Source organism: Gymnodraco acuticeps, unplaced genomic scaffold, assembly GCF_902827175.1.
Source record: "Gymnodraco acuticeps unplaced genomic scaffold, fGymAcu1.1, whole genome shotgun sequence".
In the NCBI taxonomy this organism is placed as follows: Eukaryota; Metazoa; Chordata; class Actinopteri; order Perciformes; family Bathydraconidae; genus Gymnodraco; species Gymnodraco acuticeps.
Window position 1 is genome coordinate 14054 of NW_022991957.1, and position 20875 is coordinate 34928.

A 20875-nucleotide genomic window follows, 5' to 3' on the forward strand; every position below is an offset into this window, starting at 1 on the left:
CTTTGTTCATCTTTAGTTGTGTTGTTCTCACTGTTCTGTATATCGCCAATAAATCAATCGCACGTGTGACGGAGACCAGTTTCTTTCAGCAAAAGAAACTGGTGGTGTGGCCAATGGCCTTTTACAATTATTAATACTATTACTATTATTAGCATTAGTTTATATTTTGGTTGAAACTAAGCCAGGAAAAAAAAGAAAAACATGAATAATAATAAAAAAATATATATAAATAAAATCGAATTTTAAAATATAATTTTCGATTATGGAGACTGTAACGAATATTCGAAAAATCGAATAATCGCTGGCATCCCTACTTTATAGCTACTTAAAAAGATCATAAAGTGGTGTTCATATATGGAGATCCTCCTGCTGAACGAGCGTCATAAACGTTTATAGATTATTTTCTGCAATAATTTAAAATAACATGGAGAAATCCCATGAACCAGGAGATGATGCCTTCAGGGTCGGCATACAAAACTCCGTCATCCATGCACCACTCTATAAGCGTCCTGTTTCCAGGACACGTTATAACATTTCCACAACAGATATGTGTCTTCAAATTGTAATTATTAAATAAAAATTAAACAGGAACCCTTTTCTATTTCAAGTAGCTGCTGTATTTACTTTTAAGACTTCAGACTACATTATAGTCAATATGTTTTCCTTTCATATTAACAGAAATAAAAAGCTTTACAGGCACTTAAATCACTCTCTAAAGCACATCTGAAAGACAGTGAGGAAACAAAAGTATACAAACTGCATTTTTCTTAATTTCTCCTATTACTGAAACACATTGTCATCAGAGCGACACACACATATGAGAGCTAGGCACGCTCACAGCTGGAGAAAAAACATTTTGCGTTATTTTACATTATGTAGAAGGTTGACCACAGAACAATTATTTCACAGTGTTCAAAAGAGGAAACTCACTTCTTCTGCAGCTTCCTGTTCTTCTCTGCAGGACCCCCCAGGGTGCCCATCCCTAAACCGTCTTTAGGAGAGCCCTCCGCCTCAGGAGTGCCCGCTGCAAACACAAACACAATGTCCAGAGATATAAGAGGGACACAGAGGTGCTGTGAGCATGAAGAGCTAAAGAACATTTGTGTGGTCTGTGGCATTCAACCAGGCCTCTGACTCATTACGAATTGATTTCATTTATTGATTACAATTTCTTTACAAACTGCTTTCAAATATTTTTTATTTAGTTAACTTTAAATAGTTTATAGATCACATTTTAATTAAAACATTTCATTTTTATTTTTTGTATTGAACATTTTAAAAACACATAATCATCAGTGACTTATTCTATATTATTTAAATTAATCAGAATCCCAATTTTATTTAACCTACATATGCAAGATTGAAACATTTGATTTGGTGTGGTTTGAAATTAATTCACCCTTTTCCTATGATTTGCCTTTAATATAGATGTAGTGTTACATTGGTAACCGTTAATTGATGTCAGGAGCAATGACCTATAGGCATTCTTCTAACATCTTTCTAATCCTTCTATCTTTCTGTATCTTGTAAAGGGGCCTTTACTTGGAGAACAGTTGTGAACCCATGCTGTATTGGAAAATAAAAGCCCTGTGTTCGGGGTCTGACCTTGGTTGGGGGAGTCCTTGCCGGGGATGCTGGGTCGGCCCTTCTCCTTCTTCCCAAAGAGGCGTCCGATGGAGGACTTGATGCTTTTCTTCTTGGCCGCTTTGTTCAGAGAGTCCTGGCTGCTGTTGCTGCTGCTCGGGTTGCTGCCCTGACCGTCCTGCAGCCCGGAGAGACTGGGGGGAGGAAGAGGGAGAGAAGACTCAGAGAACAGGGTATCTGCAGGAATCCTGAAGTCACATGTAAAACCTTTTAAGACCTTTTTTAAGACCCTTTCCATACATTCTAAGACCTCATCGCCACTTGGAGTTCTAACCGGTTACCTTGGTGACACACTTTACCTCACATTGACTATACACAGTATTGATTGTCCTTCCTCCTTATCTTCCAACCATTTGGACGCTAACTTGCATTTCCCCATAACGATGTTGTTCAACAACCGGCGTAAACGGACCTTCGTGCTATCAAGCAGGGAGCGTGCGATGTCCTGTTCAGATGACGTCAAATCCAACGGGATGCCATCAATAAACGACACAGAATCACACTGCACACCTACACAATGATTACATTCAGGCAGACTGTAGAACACAACCTCTTTGGACCATTTATATACTTATTGAAAACAAGCTACAAAATGTAAAACCTTGGAAAATGCTGTTTAATAGCCTTAATTTTCGCTAAATTGATTGATCTACTTTTAATACTTTTTAAGACCCCGCGGACCCCCTGGAGAACAATCATAGTAGACAGGGACACAGATTGAAGAGGTAAGGGTTAATTGGGTTTACGTAAAGTGAGACTAAAAATGTTATTTTCACATTTTTCAATGACTATGAAGAAGGGACAGCAACAACGTCATGAAACACTGACAATAACAACACGCAATATTGTTGGATAAGAAAGACTTTGGGGCTTGATATTTTATGGAAAAACAATATGGGCTAAATATCTAAATCTCAGTAAGAAAAATATTTGAGTCGAGCCAGAAATCACCAGACATAATAACAAATCTCTGTTTGCTACAGATACTTAAAAGAAATCCACCCTGATCAATTTGATATATATTTTCAATGATAATGTGATAATCTTTTTTAATGATCATCCCCCCAATATTGTAAATCATACTGCAGTTGCAATATCAGTCAAAAATAATCCAACACAGAAGGTGGACAAAAAGGAAACTAAAGCTTTTATTTATGTCTAAGGTCGCATTCACACCTAATAGTCCGCTCTCTGGAGCGCACCAGACGACAGTTTGTTACATCGTTTTCATTCTTCAGAAGGTTCGGTTTGCGTTCACACGGCAAAACTCAAACGGACTGCAAACTTTAAACACAAGTCATGTGCACGGAAATGCTGTTCAACCATTGGTCAGACATTAAGGGGGTACAAACGCAAATCCCGACAATTTCTACCGGAGCCTCCGCCATGGAGCATCGGCACGTTATTCTCATGCTGCTGTTAATCTGGAGATCAACAGACACTAGCGGCACGCGCATATGATTATATAATCAGACAACGTCCGTTAAAAAACATTATAACACATAATGAGACGTTCTGCAGTCAGGAGGGCGTTTCACCGACGACAGGTGGCTCTGACTTTTATGTATAGTTGACGGAGCATTTTTACTGTTACAACACTTCATTCTGCTTCACTCTTTAACCAAACAACCACAAGAACGCGGATGTCTTCAAAAAAGATTTCCTATGTTTTGGTCGCTCCAGAGTTCACTAGCAAGCGTTCCGAGACCCTATTTTAGCGGCCCAGAGTCCGGTTGTTGAGTTCACTTCTGAGGTCTCGGACTGCGTTCACACCGACCCAAACGAACCTCACCAAGCGGCTAAACGCACCGGGGTTCGATTCAACCGGACTATACAAGGCAGGTGTGAATGCGACCTAATGTGTGCATATGTATAAATGTGTCTGTTGATTGTGTATATATAGGATATACATATTTGTATATATATATATTTGCATGGGATATTTTGGAAACGATATTTCGATCTCTCTGTCTGTACACACAAACTGAAAGATTAACAATAAAGTTGACTTTTGATTATTTAAAAAGGAAGATTGGTCAGAATAATGCCAATTTGTCAAAAGTAGGTCTCACCCTCTGATGTCCTCGTGGCTGGAGGCGTGTCCGGCGTCTCTGTTGAGGCGCATGGAGCGAGGCGTGGTGGGGGGGGACGTCTCACAGCGGATCGTGGCCTTATCGTCCTGAGCAGACTGAGAGGGGGAGATGAGTTAAAGAGAGAGATTACTTGATTTACTCCGTACAGATAGTAGGGCAGTAAATAAACACAAGAAAGAAAGAAATTCATTTGAGTGATTCATCAAGCAGCTACACTCAGTCTGTAATCGGTCAACACAGTTTGTTGTTGTTGGTGTTTTTATCTCTAATACATTTAATTTCATCGTTTAGAAAATATATGTATTTCTGGTTTTATCTTTGCTCTGCTTTTAAGTGTCTTTTTGTACTTGGAAACAAATATCAATAGGATAGTAAAACATATTATCATTAAGTCTTCAGAAAATCAATACAATTACATAACTAATAATAATCATAGTTCCTCTTGTTATTATTTATTTATCAATGTGAGAAACAATAAGGTTCAAAGCACCCGTAAAAAGGAATTCCATAAAACCTTTTTTTGACATGCAGAAAATTACTTTTGAAACAATTAATAAGTTATCAAAATAGCTTCAAATACATTTTAACATTACAATTGCTTGTTTGCAGAACTAAAGTTTTAATTTGACTACAGACCAAGAAAAACCTTTGAGATGTGGAACATGTGTATTATTGTTGCTTACATTTGTTTTAAACCAATCAATCTGTAATCAAAGTGCTTTCAATCTAATTATCAACCAATAATTAACCGTCCTTTTTGGCTCCAGAATAACAAAACCGATATGAGAAAACATAAATGAAATCTCCTCTGTGAACCACCGTGGTGAAGAGAAACAAAACAATGGCCACAAAAGCTTTTCATAAAGACAAATCTAATGTTTTAAACACAGATTGTAGAGGATTGTTTGGGGGAGACAGACACGGACAGAGCCTAGGGAAGCGTTTCTCTAGTTTACCTTCCTGCGGTGCTTGCGCAGGTCACTAGGCTGAAGCGTGGCAAAAAAAGGAGAGAAGAAGAAGAGCCGTTAGTGAGACGCACGAATCAGAGCAGCGAACAGAAACCAAGCCATGCACACACACAGAGCAGAAATCACAACAAGATATCAGTTACTGGGGAACACACACACACTGCAAAACAACCCAAGTCAGGATGGGTGCAGACTAGTAAGAAATCGGAGGGTGGAGAGGAATTATAGCCTCGAGGAAATGGAGTTGAAAAGCAACTAGCCGAGCAGCTAGCTTCTAATTAACACCAATCACAGGTGACAGGTTGGCTGAGATGCTATCTGATTGCTTTCGCTTTATGGGGTTTTACGCTCAGGCCCGAGGCAGCGTAACACCTAATCTACGAAGCAGTTTGACTCATATTTTCCACTGTGCCCCTAAACAAGTGGGAAGGGTTCCTTTCCCCTGCTGCATTCCTCACAGGCCGGGCATTAGCTGAGCAAATAAGCCGTCAGCGTGCCACATCTCTACGCTGGATTCTCTTGCCCCCAGGAGGAAAATACCTAATCGCTCATTTCCTCTGACTCACCGAGAGCAGCGAGGAAGAGATTAGGAGCTATAAAAGGAAACAGGAAGAGGAAATTGAGAGGGAGGAGACATTTATTTAATTACCCAAAATGCTACTTTTTTGTTAGGAATGTTTGACTAGTTTCACCAATGCCTTTAAGATAGATAGTTGATCAATGTCCCTCTCATGTCTGTAATGTTTCACAGCTGTGGTTCAGTATACTGTGTGTCAGCAGAACAGTGAGCCAGCTTTTCACTGCAGTACTTTCAAAACAGCTGGATTGGAAAATAACTGCAATCGTGGGAATGCACAAGGATTTCATTTTGTATCCATTCATTCAACAAATAAGACTCGTAATGGAAAATGCTGACAATTAGTAAAGATTTACGAGCCATAAATCTAACAAGGACTTTGAAAAAGGCTGTTTTACATTTCCTCTAAAATGAATTTATATGTTTTGAAATGGTGTTTAAAAATGTCTGGATGCCGCGGAGGAGTTGACTTTAAAAGGTTAATACAATATAACACACTGCAAAATAACAATATCCTATACAACTTTATCTTTTTCCATTCTGCAGTCTATCACAGAGGAACCTGCTCCTATTTGAAACGCCCACTACTCAGGTGTATGTGACTTAATGAAGAACAAACGTAGTTCCTTATTGTTTTGTGATTTCATTAGTGATCTCGAAAGATACAATATAAACCATTCTACTTCTGATAATAAGGGAAAGTCTTTAAAGCAAATATGTATTCATTGAATTACCTAATACAACCTGCTTCAAGTACATTGTGTTCCCAGTTTCACAAACAAGTTATTTCTGTGCCGTTATTCTCGGAGCAGAGTGATGTGTTGAGCACACAGCGGGGGGGAGATATCAGACGGAAAAGAACGGAGAGGAAGAGGCGGACTGCACCCACCCAGGGAGGAAGAGGAGGAGGAGGGGGAAAGTTCTGCAGGTACCTGGAAGTACGGTGCATAGCTATGAGCCTGAGGGCCAGCTGCAGCACAGGGCAGGTAAGTGACTGTCTGCTGGATGATGTACGGGTCAGAGCAATACTGCTACAGCGAGGGGCATCACATACACATGGTTACACACTCTCACACACGGTTACACACGGTGTTAGTACACTGACCACACTGAGGTGAGGAGACAGCATCAATACAGAAAGGTAATATGGAAGGAAACCAGCGTCAAAGTAGATTACATTTCCAGGGTTCGTACAACTTTGTAGGGGTGTAAATAACGGGTTTTTAAAGTGCATTTTTAATTAACCTGAACATAAGGCTCTCCATTGTTTCTAGAACTGCAAGAAAATAATAAATAAAGTTTACAGAACTACTGAAGCAGTCAGTGTGTAGCATCACCGCTTTTCTTTTAATCATTATTTAATTCTTACCTAGACCCATGTGAAACTTTATTGCAATAAAATGTACATTTTGTAAAAAAAGTCATAATTGTTATACTTAGTTGTTTTTAAACGCTGCAAAAATAAAATCTAAAAACAAGCATTTTCAACATTTAAAAAGTAACATATATAAAGGATTATATTACAATTCAAGATATGTCTAACATGTTTTACGTAAAGGATTAAATAAAAGGCATAATAAAAACACAAGGCCATTCCTAACCTTGACAACATAACGATTAAAATCACGCATTTTGCAAATGTGTACGAACCCTGCAATTCAGCCTAATGTAACCACCAGCGTTTCAGAGGCAGAACTGAACAAGCGATCTTAAAAACGGGACTTAATGTGTTATTATTTACATGGAGCTGAATTTCAGACTTGATCTGACCATTGAAGTGTTATCGTATCGTATTAGGTGCAGTTGTTCGATGCTGGTAGATTAAAAACACGTGAGAGTGAGGAGAGTTTTACCAAGGTCATGACCCCCATGCGGTCCAGCTCTCTGTTGGGGCTGCGGGGGACTCTGCGGGGGGTGGAGCTGCCGGAGCCCGGGGGGGAGCCGCCCAGCGAGGACCCGGCACACAGAGAGGGGGGGATGGAGCTCATGGAGCGGAAACGACCTCCGAGACTCTCCCCGCTGCCGACACGACACTCGATCTCCTCCGCCCGGATCGCCGTGTTCTCCTTCTCCTCCTGGATCATCCTGCAGGGATCAGATGGAGAAGTTATATTATTATAACTATTCAATCCAGATTCTGTATTATTCTGTACATTGAGCATTCTGTATTATATTTCTAAAGAGTATCTATTTCTATAGATACTCTTTAGAAATATCCTTAGACTGTATATTTAGTGTTTATTAACATTTTATTTTGTTATTAAACTGCGGTTACAAAATAATTAATAATACTTGGGGATACGTAAATCTAGTTGTATAGTTGTGAGTTATCTAATCTAATGGTGATTGATGAGTATTGCAGCAAGGTGCACAAATCCACTTTAGATGATCAAATAAAAAGATCTGACTTCAAACCATTGCACATAAGAAATAGTACTTTGTGGATGTGTAGCTAATGAATTGTCATGTGCATGCTCGCAGGTCGTTTGCATGTCAAAAGTAACTAGTAACTCTAATTTACTGGAGAAAAACTACAATATTTCCCTTTTAGATTTAGTAAAACAGAAGTATAAAGTACAAAAGAATGGAAATACTCAATGTACTTAGTAACTTCCCCCTGTGCCTGTACCTGATCTCGTTGTTGATGGCGTCCAGCTGTTCCTGCAGCATGAGGGCGAGGGTCTGAGCGTCGGCTTGGCCCCCGGGGGACAGCATGTCCACGGAGCTGAACATCGTCTCTCTGTCCTCCTCCAGGTCCGACGCGTCCATGTCGCTTTCGAACGCCTGCGCCACGTTAGCCAAGACGTTAGCTTGCTGCATGCGCTCCCACTCCTGCTCGTTCAACGTCTGCACCTGGGGCAACGACACGGAGAAGATGGAGGGAGAGACACGAAGATTAAATGATATTGAAGGCAGAAAAAGGTTTAAAAGACAGTGAAAGCAGGCAGGACAGTTTCATCCCACCGGCCATAAGACTGAACTGACCTGACCTGAACTTTTGAAAGAACATCCATAACATCTGTTTGTATATATCAATATTTAAATTACTGTATATAGACTATAGATGAGTAACACATGCGTCACTTCAGGGCGAAAATGATGGCGCCGCCCACTTTTGGGGGAAACCAACGCTGTCATTTGAACGGCGATCAAGCCTGAAGCCACAGATCTTCTGATACTGTCCTTTCTTCTTAGAGGAAGTCCAGTAACACGTAACTCTGTATTTGTTGTAATGTTTGAGGTGCAATAAACGACAGCAGCTTTTTGGCATGTTAAAACTATTATTTTCCGCCTCGCTCATGAGAGTAACAGCTGGCGAAATTACAGCCTTGTCTACTGATTTTTATTTAACCATATATCGAGCCCGATCGTCGATTTCCTTGTTAGCCTGACTGGCCATCGTAATCGGGCTCTTTGAAGATCCACAAATCTACGTTTTTCTTACATTTCTGATCGGATTGGCAAAAACTTCAGAATTTGTATCGACCGCCATTCAAATGACAGCGTAATTTTCGCCCGGAAGTGACATAGGTGTTACTCTCATCTATGCTGCACTATTTCTATATATTGTAATTGATTTACTTGCACTATTTTATCTGTTTGATTGTGTTGCACCGTTGGAGGAGCCTGTGACCAAAGGTTTTCATTGTCATAACCACAAATGAAAATAAAAGCCTTGAATCTTGAATCAGGAGGGAGATGTTTAATTTTGTCTTAATTTACATTATTTAATGTCATATTCTGTTCTCGTACATTTCATATTCTATTTACATGTTTATAGACTTTTTGCACTACTTTTTATTTTTGTATTGTATGTTGCATTGTTGGAGGAGCTCAGGTCGGAAGAAATTCATAGATTTCTGTTTTTAAAATCCACATTTCGAGAGACTGGGATCGATGGTAGTCAAAAAAATACCGACAAATATCTTGATAATTGATTAATCGTTAAGGAAACTGCTATTTTAAGTCTCTAAAATCAAAATAATTGCTGTTCACTGGGCTTTATATCATATCACAGTGAATATCTTTGGATTTTAGTTTGAGAAATCCACATTTTGAGAGAATTTGAGAAACTGGGATCGACAGACAAAAATACAGACAATTATCTGAATAATTGATTAATCGTTAAGGAAATAACCACTATTTATTTTATATGTTGCGTTGTTGGAGGAGCTCAGGTCAGAAGATTTTCATTGCCATGTCTACACTGTAGCTTTGAGCATACGGCAATAAAACCTTTGAATCTTGAATGAGAGGTTTAGAGGCAACTGGAGAGTTTTTCATTAATGCATCACAGACAAAATCATGTTTCTCCTCCTCCTCGTTCACTTACATGTCGCTGAAGTCCAGAGAGGAAGCAAACAGAGAGAAATGGAGAAGAAGAAAATCATCAAAAAGAGCTCAAACATTAAACAGGTAGAGGGGGGGGAGAGGCGGCACGATGCAAACAACACATTGAGACGACAACACGTAAACAACTCAAATAATCTTCAATTCCAAAACATTTGGTCTGCATTTGGGTCATTATTCTCCCTTCGTCATATATCTGTGTTTATATCACATACTTTATATATTATATCTATATGTTTTGACTGATGAAATAAATATGTTGGGACCGTTTAATAGTCAGGGTCATAGTTATTATTTTTAAGGTATTCGGTTAGATGATTTTTAGCTTGTAAGATATATTTCAAACATCGTCTCTTTAGCTCGTCAGCCCCTTTTTTCAAGCTTCACATTGTTTACCTGGGTGTCTCCTTTCACAACTCGTAACCTTGCCTTGTGATCTTTCTTGTACTTTTAAACTGCATGTGAATAAAACGTTATGTAATAGTTTTATTTTTTTTAAATAGGAAATGCAAATCATCTAGAATAAGTCCCGTGATTTCTGTTTCTCTTTTTACAAGATGCTACATCAATCGTCTACGTGTAAGCATGAATTATATGGAGGAATATGTTCATTCTGTCCACTGCATGTCCTATCCCTTAAACATCAAGGAAATATATGTGTCATATAAAGCTTGGCTTCAATCCTATACAACAAACATGTTCACTTCAGCTCGTCAGCCCCTGTTTAATTGTGTATCAGGGTTTCTCATGTCTTTATTCTGCCGTATTACTTTTCTTGTCCTTTTAAACTGCATGTGAATACAAAATAATTACATTGTCTCTTATTTGTTTTAAAGTACCAACCATGGTCATGTGATTGTTGAACATGAGACTATTTGAGATTTATTATTGGTTTTTCTTGTACTTTGTTATAATTATTAATTTGAGTGAGAAAAAAAGGAAAAAAGAGAATATATATATATATATATATATTATTGTTGTATGTTTTTGTTTCTGACATGTTCAATAAATTGACTAATAATAAAAAAATAATTCTGTTTCTCCTACTTTCTCTTTTTACAAGATGCTCCATCAAGTGTTAGCCTAAATGATAAAGACACATCTGCTCCTTCTGCCCATGGCATGGTGTATCCCTTAAACATCAATAGAGGAAATATATAAAGCTCGAGATCCATTTAGCTTGAATCCTATCGTATGTGCCATGGAGCTGCTGTGATGCAAGTCAAGACTCGATCTGACCATTAAAGTGTTATCGTATCGGATCGTTCCTAAGTGTCGTTTTCATTGACAAACATCCAGCAGCAGTTGATGTTTAGCTGACCTTTGACGGCTCGTCCCTCATCGCTGCCATGCGTCCCTTCTGCGGCCGCCGCAGCACCAGAGCGCTGCCGTAATGATCCGAGTTACTGTCCATCATCGAGGAGGCCGACACCGGGTACCTGAAGTCTGGAGTGCTGCCCATCTGAGAGCGTCTGGGAGAAGAAAAAACACATATTAAAAAACCTGAAACGTCGATATTACAATGGACATTTACAAAATGGAGAGGATAACATCATCTGTCAATCACAAACTGGAACTATTTGTATCACGATGGAGAAAGTGGACTGATTTCGTAAAACCTCATAGGCCAGATTTAATTTTTACAAACGTATGATTTTACTGTGAAGTCCTGATCACTAATGTTCGTACTCGTTTTTATTTTATCTTTGTGTAAAAAAAGAAAAAGGCATTTCGGACCGACGAACTTAAGATGTACAATTACTATGTGTTGAAAAAAACACTGTAATTGTTTGCTGCCAAATGTCAATAAAAAATATATTACAAAAAATAAATAAACCTGAAATGTCAGAAAGACTGAGGGGTTAGGGTTTAGATCTAATCCTTCTTCTTTGCCAAGAGGCTGCCGCAACACTTCAGAATCAGAAACGGGTTTATTACCAGGTAGGTTGCCGTGTACGAGGAATTTGACTTGATGTCGTGGAAGTAAAACACAAATTACAGATAGAGAACTATTTTAAGAAAACTTCCTTTTAACTGTAATCAATGCTAAAGGCTACACTAGATGTGAGCTGTCTGAAAAAAAACACATACAAAAACTGGAATGTGAGAAAGACTGAGAGGTTACAGGTTTAAAACCAGGTTTTTCCAAGGTGTTTGTTGTGTACATAGCTACAGTGTAGATATATCAATGAAAATCTTAGGTCCCAGGCTCCTCCAACGGAGCAACACAATAAAACAGATAAAATAGTGCAAGTAAATACAATGAAATAGGATAGAAATAGTGCAATAAGAGTCTATATATAAGTGATTGGAATATGATATATTAGATAAATAATGTGTAAGTTGCAAACAGGTGAATGTTATGGATGTTCTTTGTAACAATTCAGGTGTTTAACAGTCTTATGTCCGGTGGGATGAACCTGTCCCTGAGTCTGGTGGTTTCAGACCTTTGACTGTAATCAATGCAAAAGGCTACACTAGATGTGAGTGGTCCATATGTGCAACACAGATCAGGAATACTTTATTGGACCCAGAGGGGGGGGGGGGAAGGAGTGTGCGTTGTGACGGTGTCTCACCCGTGCAGTAAGGAGTTGCTCCGGCTCCTCCCCTGCTCACTCTCCGCCCGCATCGTCTCTATCTGGATCAGGAGCTGCTCCTGTAGGACCGATTCACAGATGGAGGGATCAATGGGTGGAGACGAAAGCATTGGCGAAATGCAACTTAAATACATTTAATCAGATGTTGCGTTTAAGTTTAAATCATTTGTTTACTCAACAGCAGGCTAGTAGCTTAGAAACTAGCCAATTGAGAGATCTTATGGCATCTATACATTTTTTACTTTTACCACATTTTGCTTATAGTCCCTACTTTTAGTTAAGATACATTTCCAACGTGGGACTTCTTGTTGTAGCACAGTATTTTCAGTGTTGTTTAAGTACATTTACCTAAAGATCTGAGAACACAGAGACAGCAGAAACTTTAAAGGACTCCTCACCTTGTCGTGGTGAGACTCCTCGATCAGCTTCTTGGTGTGCTCCAGCTCTCTGATCAGGGCATTCTGAAAGCATAAAGTAGAGTTGACTCACTGAAAAATAAACACTGACTTTAAAAACATGTTCATTATGTCAAAGACTGCAGTGTCCTCCTCTCAGATCACATGTATGTTCCGGTCACCTTGTCCTCCAGCGCAGACATCCTCTCTTTGAGGTGCAGCTGCAGCCTCTCGTTGGACTCTGATAGGAGCTTATCCACCGTCTCAGACAGACGCTTGTTGTGCTCCTCGTTCATCTTCTCTCGCTGCCGTGCCTGCACACAAAAAGACAGCTTTGTAAAAACGGTACACACGATCTGACTGTTACATCGCGTGTTACAGGAATGAGTCCTAAAACAAGTCAGCATTTTAGTCCTCGCTCATCTGGAAGTCACATGTTTTGGGTTGTTAGTCTGAAATAAGGAACCGAGCTGAAGAGACTTTAATTCGCTGACATAAAATACGTCTGTAAATAACCCAATGGGGAATCTAAAACGTTGGTTGCTAACAAGTGTCTGAATGAGACGACTAAACTTCATCACGCCCTACATTAGCCGCCTTTAGCTTAGCGGTGGTGACGTGAAGTCATGTGACCGTGCTGTAGTTCCTTTATAGCCCAACATTAGCCTCCTTTAGCTTAGCGGTGGAGACGTGAAGTCATGTGACCGTGCTGTAGTTCCTTTATAGCCCAACATTAGCCGCCTTTAGCTTAGCGGTGGAGACGTGAAGTCATGTGACCGTGCTGTTGTTCCTTTATAGCCCAACATTAGCCACCTTTAGCTTAGCGGTGGTGACGTGAAGTCATGTGACCGTGCTGTAGTTCCTTTATAGCCCAACATTAGCCACCTTTAGCTTAGCGGTGGTGACGTGAAGTCATGTGACCGTGCTGTAGTTCCTTTATAGCCCAACATTAGCCGCCTTTAGCTTAGCGGTGGTGACATGAAGTCATGTGACCGTGCTGTAGTTCCTTTATAGCCCAACATTAGCCGCCTTTAGCTTAGCGGTGGTGATGTGAAGTCATGTGACCGTGCTGTAGTTCCTTTATAGCCCAACATTAGCCACCTTTAGCTTAGCGGTGGTGACGTGAAGTCATGTGACCGTACTGTTGTTCCTTTATAACCCAACATTAGCCACCTTTAGCTTAGCGGTGGTGACGTGAAGTCATGTGACCGTGCTGTAGTTCCTTTATAGCCCAACATTAGCCGCCTTTAGCTTAGCGGTGGTGATGTGAAGTCATGTGACCGTGCTGTAGTTCCTTTATAGCCCAACATTAGCCACCTTTAGCTTAGCGGTGGTGACGTGAAGTCATGTGACCGTACTGTTGTTCCTTTATAACCCAACATTAGCCACCTTTAGCTTAGCGGTGGTGACGTGAAGTCATGTGACCGTGCTGTTGTTCCTTTATAGCCCAACATTAGCTTTACACTTCAAAAATCAGAAAGTGATGTTTATATGTGGAGATCATCCTGCTGGACAAAACGTGTAAGTCGTAAACGTTTGTTTGACACAAAGATTATTTTCTGCTATGATCCAAAATCAGAAGGAGAAATCCAATTGGCTTTTTGTCGAGGGGAATGCTGCATTCAGAGCCCAACACAGAAATACAAAATCACTGCACCTCTATATAAATTAAAACTGTGAGTGTATAGTGAAAGTAGTTCCTCACCCTGAGCAGCTCCTGGTTCTTCTCCTCCAGCTGGGCCTCGTGCTGCCTCAGTCTCTCCTCCACATTGCCGTGGCGTTCCTCTGCCTAAAGATGGAGACAATACAAAAACACATATTTCTTAATATAATCAATCCTCTAAGAGCCGATGAGTGATTAGGTTTACATGCATGTTAATATCCACTATTATATTTGATAATGGTCATCTAAACAGTTGAGTATGACATATGTATATAGCCCATCTGGAATATGCAACTTAATTGAAGTTTTAACTACAATTTGGGACACATGGCAGTTAATTATTACTGCCAGTGATCAGAGAAGAGACATATCGTACTACTTTTAGATATTATACAATACTTTAATATCAACAGGGTGTTGTATCGATTTCTCAACCTTTTCAAGAAGATTTTTGAAGAATGAAGAAGGCTGTTTTTGCACCTCTCCGCCAGCAGCTTAAACATTTCTCTTTATAAAAAGGGGCATTGATGGTATGTTTTTTTATTAGCCATGTCAAGAGCTCAGTAGGAACATTGTCTATTTCAGATTAGAGGTAAAACCAATGAATATGTTGTGCATGTAAACATAGTCACTTTCTCTGGTGCTAGATGTAATCTTCCCCTAGAGGGGTTTGTCATCCATCCTGGAGAAGGACCTCGCTGAGAAAAGTGTTTGAGGTTTTTGGTCCTTCGGAAGGAGGAGGGGGGGGGGGGGGGGGGGGGTCACCAACACCAACAACAGCCTGAGAAGCTACAGACGCTAACAACAGCTAGAGGAAACCCACCGGCTGCATGAGGAGAGGACAGCAAAGCAAGGACTAAAACAAATTCAACAGCCATTAATCTGACCTACGGATGAGTACAGGTGTTTGTGTGAATCAAGGTTCGTTAAACATCCAAAATGACTTCTTTAAAAAGGACTTTCAAGCTTAATTCCCTTAAATTCAAGGGCCCAACATGGCTGATTTTGAGGGGAAAAACAGCTCAATTACTGTTTTAACAATAAGGTTGTTTTTTGTAATACTAAGAACAACAAGGTTTTACAGAAGCTCACTGAAAGAAATGTCTATTATTGAGTGAAATATATAAAGCCTTTTCAAAAACACATTTCTATTTATGCCTGTTTTAAAATCTAGGAAAGTAAGTCCAACAAACCGTGGGAACCACAATGAATGAATTACAATATTTGATCTGCAATGAGGCGTGTGGAGGAACATATGGAGAGTGTAACAGCAGATGTGATCTGTGTGTTGGCGGGTAAACACGTTTCTGAGACGGACTGTCCCACCGCTCTAAAGGGCAGGGTCTCCTAAAGTCTTTTAAGCAAATCAGCAGGCACTTCCTGTTTGTGTTGGACAACCACAATATTTTTCCATATTTGGGAAAAAAGGGGATTGAACTGGATGAACTCTTATATTGCGTAAAGAAAAACTACAAATTGTTTTATTCTTGGGGATTTAAACATTGATTCTATAGATGCTAAAAACAACTTTATTAACAATGTATTGTTAGTGAGCAGCAATTATTGATATCATCTCTTCAAATATTCCCAATGCTTGGACTGAAGTGGCTTGTACACAAACCCTCTCCAATTCTATGTTTAAGTAAATATATTTAAATGCTTTCTGTTAGGTGTCTTGGACCCTTTTCTGAATGCTTCAGGGTGTCTCATGTCTCCATTATATCTCATGATTGTACCTGTATTTTTTGTATCTATTTGTAAATGAAATGAACTTTATTAGAAAGCGATCTGCATGAAGCGCTAACACAGCTCACCAGCACATGATCACAAACACAGAGAAGGACACCACAGGACTTTAAGATGTGATCTGACGCTGCACTTAACCAGGCACTTGTCATGTAAAAGACAAACTGAAGGTAGAGATGTTTATCATATGTTTTTGTTTTCTTTAACCCTCCTGTTGTGTTCGTTTCTCCATCCTTACTTTGGTGCTCCCGTTCTGTTTTAAATGTCCTTACATTAACACAACTGGTTTACATGAAAAGCTGCAGTGAATATACAAAGAATAGACACTGACAATGTATTTTAAATCAGCATTTTGCCGATGCGGGTGTGTACCATCTGATGGATGGACATAATCTAGGGTTACCTATTCATTATGTATGACTGGGAACACAATAGGTGTTACAAAGTTGACTAAACCACTCACAATTCAATGAAAGTTGAGATCAGCAATTGTATATGTTCCCATTTTAGGAGCACATCATAAGGCCGTGAAGCAATCAAATGTAAAACACAATATTTATGATTGGTGAAAGTCAGATTTGACCCGAACACGACAGAAGGGTTAACTAGTAGAAAACACATTTATTTTGGTAATGTGATCAGCTAATCTAACGGCCTGGTTTAGTTCAGCATCGGAACCAAACGTTCCCACTATCCAGGAGCTTTATTCTCTGAGTGAAGCTGCTCTACCTTCTTCTTAGTCTTAGCGCCTTTAAAGCCACACAGAACACACTAAGGGTTTGACAAGGAGGCGGCATGAAGAGCACACAAGAGCAGAGCATGAAGAAAACAGGTTTAATGTGCACGATTAGACATAGAAATGAGAGAACATGGACAAAAAACTGAATGACTTTCATGACCTGAGGACAGAACAGGTGGACAAACAGAGGATATGTTGAGTTAGAGCAGGGTTAAGACAATGAGGGAATTTAAATTAGACTTCAGAAGAAAGACTGAGCGACTTTGAGGGAGAAATAACAGAATGAAGGATTTATGTGGATGTTTCAGAGCTGAATGGATGCAATATTAAACCCACCAGGAGTTCCTTTATATTTCTGAGCACGTCTGACTTCCACAATGTTCTATTTAAACGATTTTGTGGCTTAAGCTCAGAGGAGGAAATCAGAATCAGAAATACTTTCATATTTCAGGGGAAATTGGTTTACGTTGTTCCATTTTAGAATGAACAAAATATAGGACATGTTTTAAATGTGATATATTATATGACATGGGAAGAAAGAATGTGCAATAATAGATAAATAAACATAAGAAATTCAAGTAAAATGTACAATAAAGATAGAATAACATGTCCGATGCGACGGTGTCGGGACAAAGGGTGTAATATTCTGTACAAAGTGTAAAGCCCCCTGAGACAGATGTGTGATATTAGGCTAAATAAATAAACTATTACTAAATGATCCTATGGGAATATAACAGAACATAACTCAATGTTTTTTTTAAGCATATGGATTTTTTGTGGCTGCAGGAGTTCATTCTCTGCAAGCTGTTACGAAATCTCATGTTTAAATGTAATTGCTTACCCTGAAAACAAAATCATTATGAGCGTATTAAACATAGGGTCGATAGAGAGCCGCAGTGACGCGTCCTGAAACCCGGAAGCAAACTCCTTCCGGTTCCTTCCACAAAAAGCAATGCAATTCCTCCATAGGGCTTTGGAAAATAGCTGGAAATCAGGTCTGTGATTGAAACACATTTAAGAGACGGATCACGTTTTGTTCAGCCGGATAATCTCCACATGTCTATCCTACTTTTATAATTTTCTAATCATAAATCTAGTCGCCAGAAGCAAAATGCTAATGTTATGCTATAAAGGAACTACAGCAGGGTCGCTGCTTCAACGTCGCCAACTTAACATCCATATTCAAACAAACAGACTCTAAAGCAGGGGTGGGGAACCGTTTTCCTCTCAAGGGCCATTTCAATTTTTTCAACATCCTCCGAGGGCCGTACAAATGATTGACCTCTGCTTAAAAATACTAAAATCACAGCCCATTCATTTGGCCTTTCTTTCATGCTGTGCAAAGAAAAAGCAACCTCTCAATCCAGATATCTTGCCATGACTCGCGCATGCGTGCACGGTGTGGCATGACCACCAAACAGAAAGATATGGACACAAGATGTGTGCAAGTGTATTTAGTTTCCTACCCATGCGAACATGTTTTAAGTGGGGGGGGGGGCCTAATCTCCCTAGGGGGGTCCTTACCTCCTCCAGGGGGGTCCGGGGGGCATGCTCCCCCGGGAAGATTTTTTTTAAATGTTGAAGTTAAAAGCATCAATCTGGTGCATTTTGAGAGCAACATTAATAGATCTATGGATACATCTCTCAACATCCAGATGAAACAGAACTGGAAGCAGATTTATTTTTCTTTATGGATATTTTACAAATCACTCTCCTTTCAAACTGTATTCTTGTTTATTAATAACAACTTTTTTTACTGTCATATAGTATTGTATACCTGTTTACTTTATTCTCTTGTTTTTTGATAACTATTATGATCATATAAAGATGTGCCTTTACCTCACTGGTTGGAGAAAAAGCTTCTTATATTCGTTAGCATAGCTAGCTAACCAGATGCTAATAACAAAGTTATTGACTGTATGACAGATGAGCAGATCGCCACTGGGCTTTCAGCTAAAGACACAGCCACGCAAAAACTGCGGCATGTGTACGGCTCCTTATGGTTACTGCAATTTGTGTGCCGGAGCCGCGTTCTGGTGCTCTCCGGCAGAACTGCACCCCTGTCAGACGAGACATATACCACGTGATGACACGTTAGGCTCGTGTTGTGTTCAAGGACCCTGACCGTGGCCAGGAAAAACAGGCACTCGCTTGTTTAATTTTTTTTGCGGTCTAGATTTCTTTAATTTTTTTCTTCTTTGTGTGTGTTTATAAATTACCTCGAGGCGAGGGCCTTGCTCTCAAGCTGAACAGGGCAAACAAACTCCGGAGTGTTTACGTGTTCGGCGTAATGACGGCCTGGACGACTTCTGTAGTCCTATTCAACCACTTGGTAACAACCATCGTTTTTCAGACTCGTCAACTCTTCAGAAATCACCAGCGGGGTCACTGCTGATGGATTTAATGTCGTAGAACAAAACGTGATCCGTCTCTTCAATGTGTCTCAACCACAGACCTGATTTCAGCTCTTTTCCTAAACCCTGTGGAGACATTGCATTGGTTTTTGTCGAAGGAACCGGAAGTGGTCAAATGCTAACTTACTTCCGGGTTTTAGGACGCGTCGCTGCGGCCCTCTATTTCTAAACACTACAAATCCCAGCTATACAAGTAACATAAAAGCAAGACTGTAGACGGAGAAGAATGTAAACAGATTACATTATTGATGTGAAAAGAGGCGCCTGCTTCCTGATGAGATTAACATGAGAAAGATTGTTCGCCTAGTTTTCAGAGAGCCACTGTGAGCCAGTTCCAACACAAATAAGGTGCTGAGCCGCTCGTGGACGTTCCGCAGCAGCGTGCAGGACAAAGACCCAAACTATAAATGGATACAAACATGAGCCAAATCTCTAAAAATAGGTCCCTGTGGATATTTGGAGAAACACAAACAATGGCTTCCTCGGCAGCTTCCGCAGGGAGGAGCGGCCGCTGCAACGTACACACTGTGTGATGAGGTCATGATGGAAGTAACGGTATATTAATACACATTTTCCCCAAAGAGACAAAGGTAGATTGAATCAAAGCGTTGGAGTTTGTCTAAACTTTTAACAGGAAGACATCTTGATACATTTTGTAGTGCTTATTATCCACATGTTTTGTTTCTGAAATGCCTGACTGTGACATAAAACAACCCAGTACGTTTTTTTGTGCCTGTATAGGTATATACAAAAAACATGGGATTCAACAGCCATTCAGATTTGGCTCCACTCTAAATGTCACATGCCGAATAAAGCACCCATTATTTGAATATCTCCACCCTTGGCTTAAAAGTGATCTTACTTTTGGGAAGAGGATGGTTAAAGAGATGCAAAAACATGCTTTAGGATTTTCTTAAACCTCTGCTAAGTGTTTATTTTCATTTTTCAGAATTATACTATTATTTCAGCACTGGAAATAACCTTGTTGAAACCCTACCTGAAGTGTGTGTATGCATGTGTGTGTCAGACACAGAGGGGACATTTACATAATATATGTAATATACGTGTATATATGTGTATTAGGGCTGCTCAATTAATCGCACAATGTATATACAATAATCGTATTTTAATCGCAATTACGATTATGGCTTGCAACGATTATGAAAACAACGAAATATAACGATTATTTTTTTATTATTAAAAACATTTTTTATTGGTTTTTCAGTTGAGTTAAACTTAAAGTTCAGGGTAATCAACTGTTCAAAACATACTGTTCAGAAAAATGTTCTCCAATAAATTGATGTTTTCAAAGTCAATGAATAATCGCAATTACAATTATTGAGCCAAATAATCGAGATTATGATTTTTGCCATAATCGAGCAGCCCTAATGTGTATAGATAGACGTTCATGGGGGCATACGTAAATGCATATTTTACGCGTGTTGTATACAGATAAACGTTTCTGTTTTTATATTTATTTTGTAGGTAATATTAAGGAATCATCGGAGTGGTGTTATTCTTTCAGTAAGTGCTGAAACGATTCTCCTATAAAGTTTGCAGTCAAAATGCAATAATATTTGAGTCTCTGACCAAAACGTTGAGATATAATGCCTCTCGGGAGCGCTGCTTTCCCCCGCTTCTACTAATTGTGTTTTCTGGTACCTTGTCTGTATTAATATTGAATTGAAG

General features: G+C 39.5%; 1 protein-coding gene across 13 annotated transcripts in view; it reads right to left on the bottom strand.

Annotated features, from left to right (window-relative positions):
* ppfia1 (PTPRF interacting protein alpha 1) overlaps nucleotides 1-20875 on the bottom strand; it is a gene marked incomplete at its 3' end in the record, with an annotated part of 64262 nt that overhangs the window by 13418 nt on the left and 29969 nt on the right. For 6 of the 13 annotated variants that reach the window (XM_034200685.1, XM_034200681.1, XM_034200683.1 and 3 more), the window contains 12 exon segments: nucleotides 931-1024; nucleotides 1606-1778; nucleotides 3717-3832; nucleotides 4694-4723; nucleotides 7136-7367; nucleotides 7912-8135; nucleotides 9616-9621; nucleotides 10954-11104; nucleotides 12209-12288; nucleotides 12628-12690; nucleotides 12807-12938; nucleotides 14330-14413. In XM_034200685.1, the coding sequence (XP_034056576.1) occupies nucleotides 931-1024; nucleotides 1606-1778; nucleotides 3717-3832; nucleotides 4694-4723; nucleotides 7136-7367; nucleotides 7912-8135; nucleotides 9616-9621; nucleotides 10954-11104; nucleotides 12209-12288; nucleotides 12628-12690; nucleotides 12807-12938; nucleotides 14330-14413 (1385 nt within the window). 13 annotated transcript variants of the gene reach the window in all.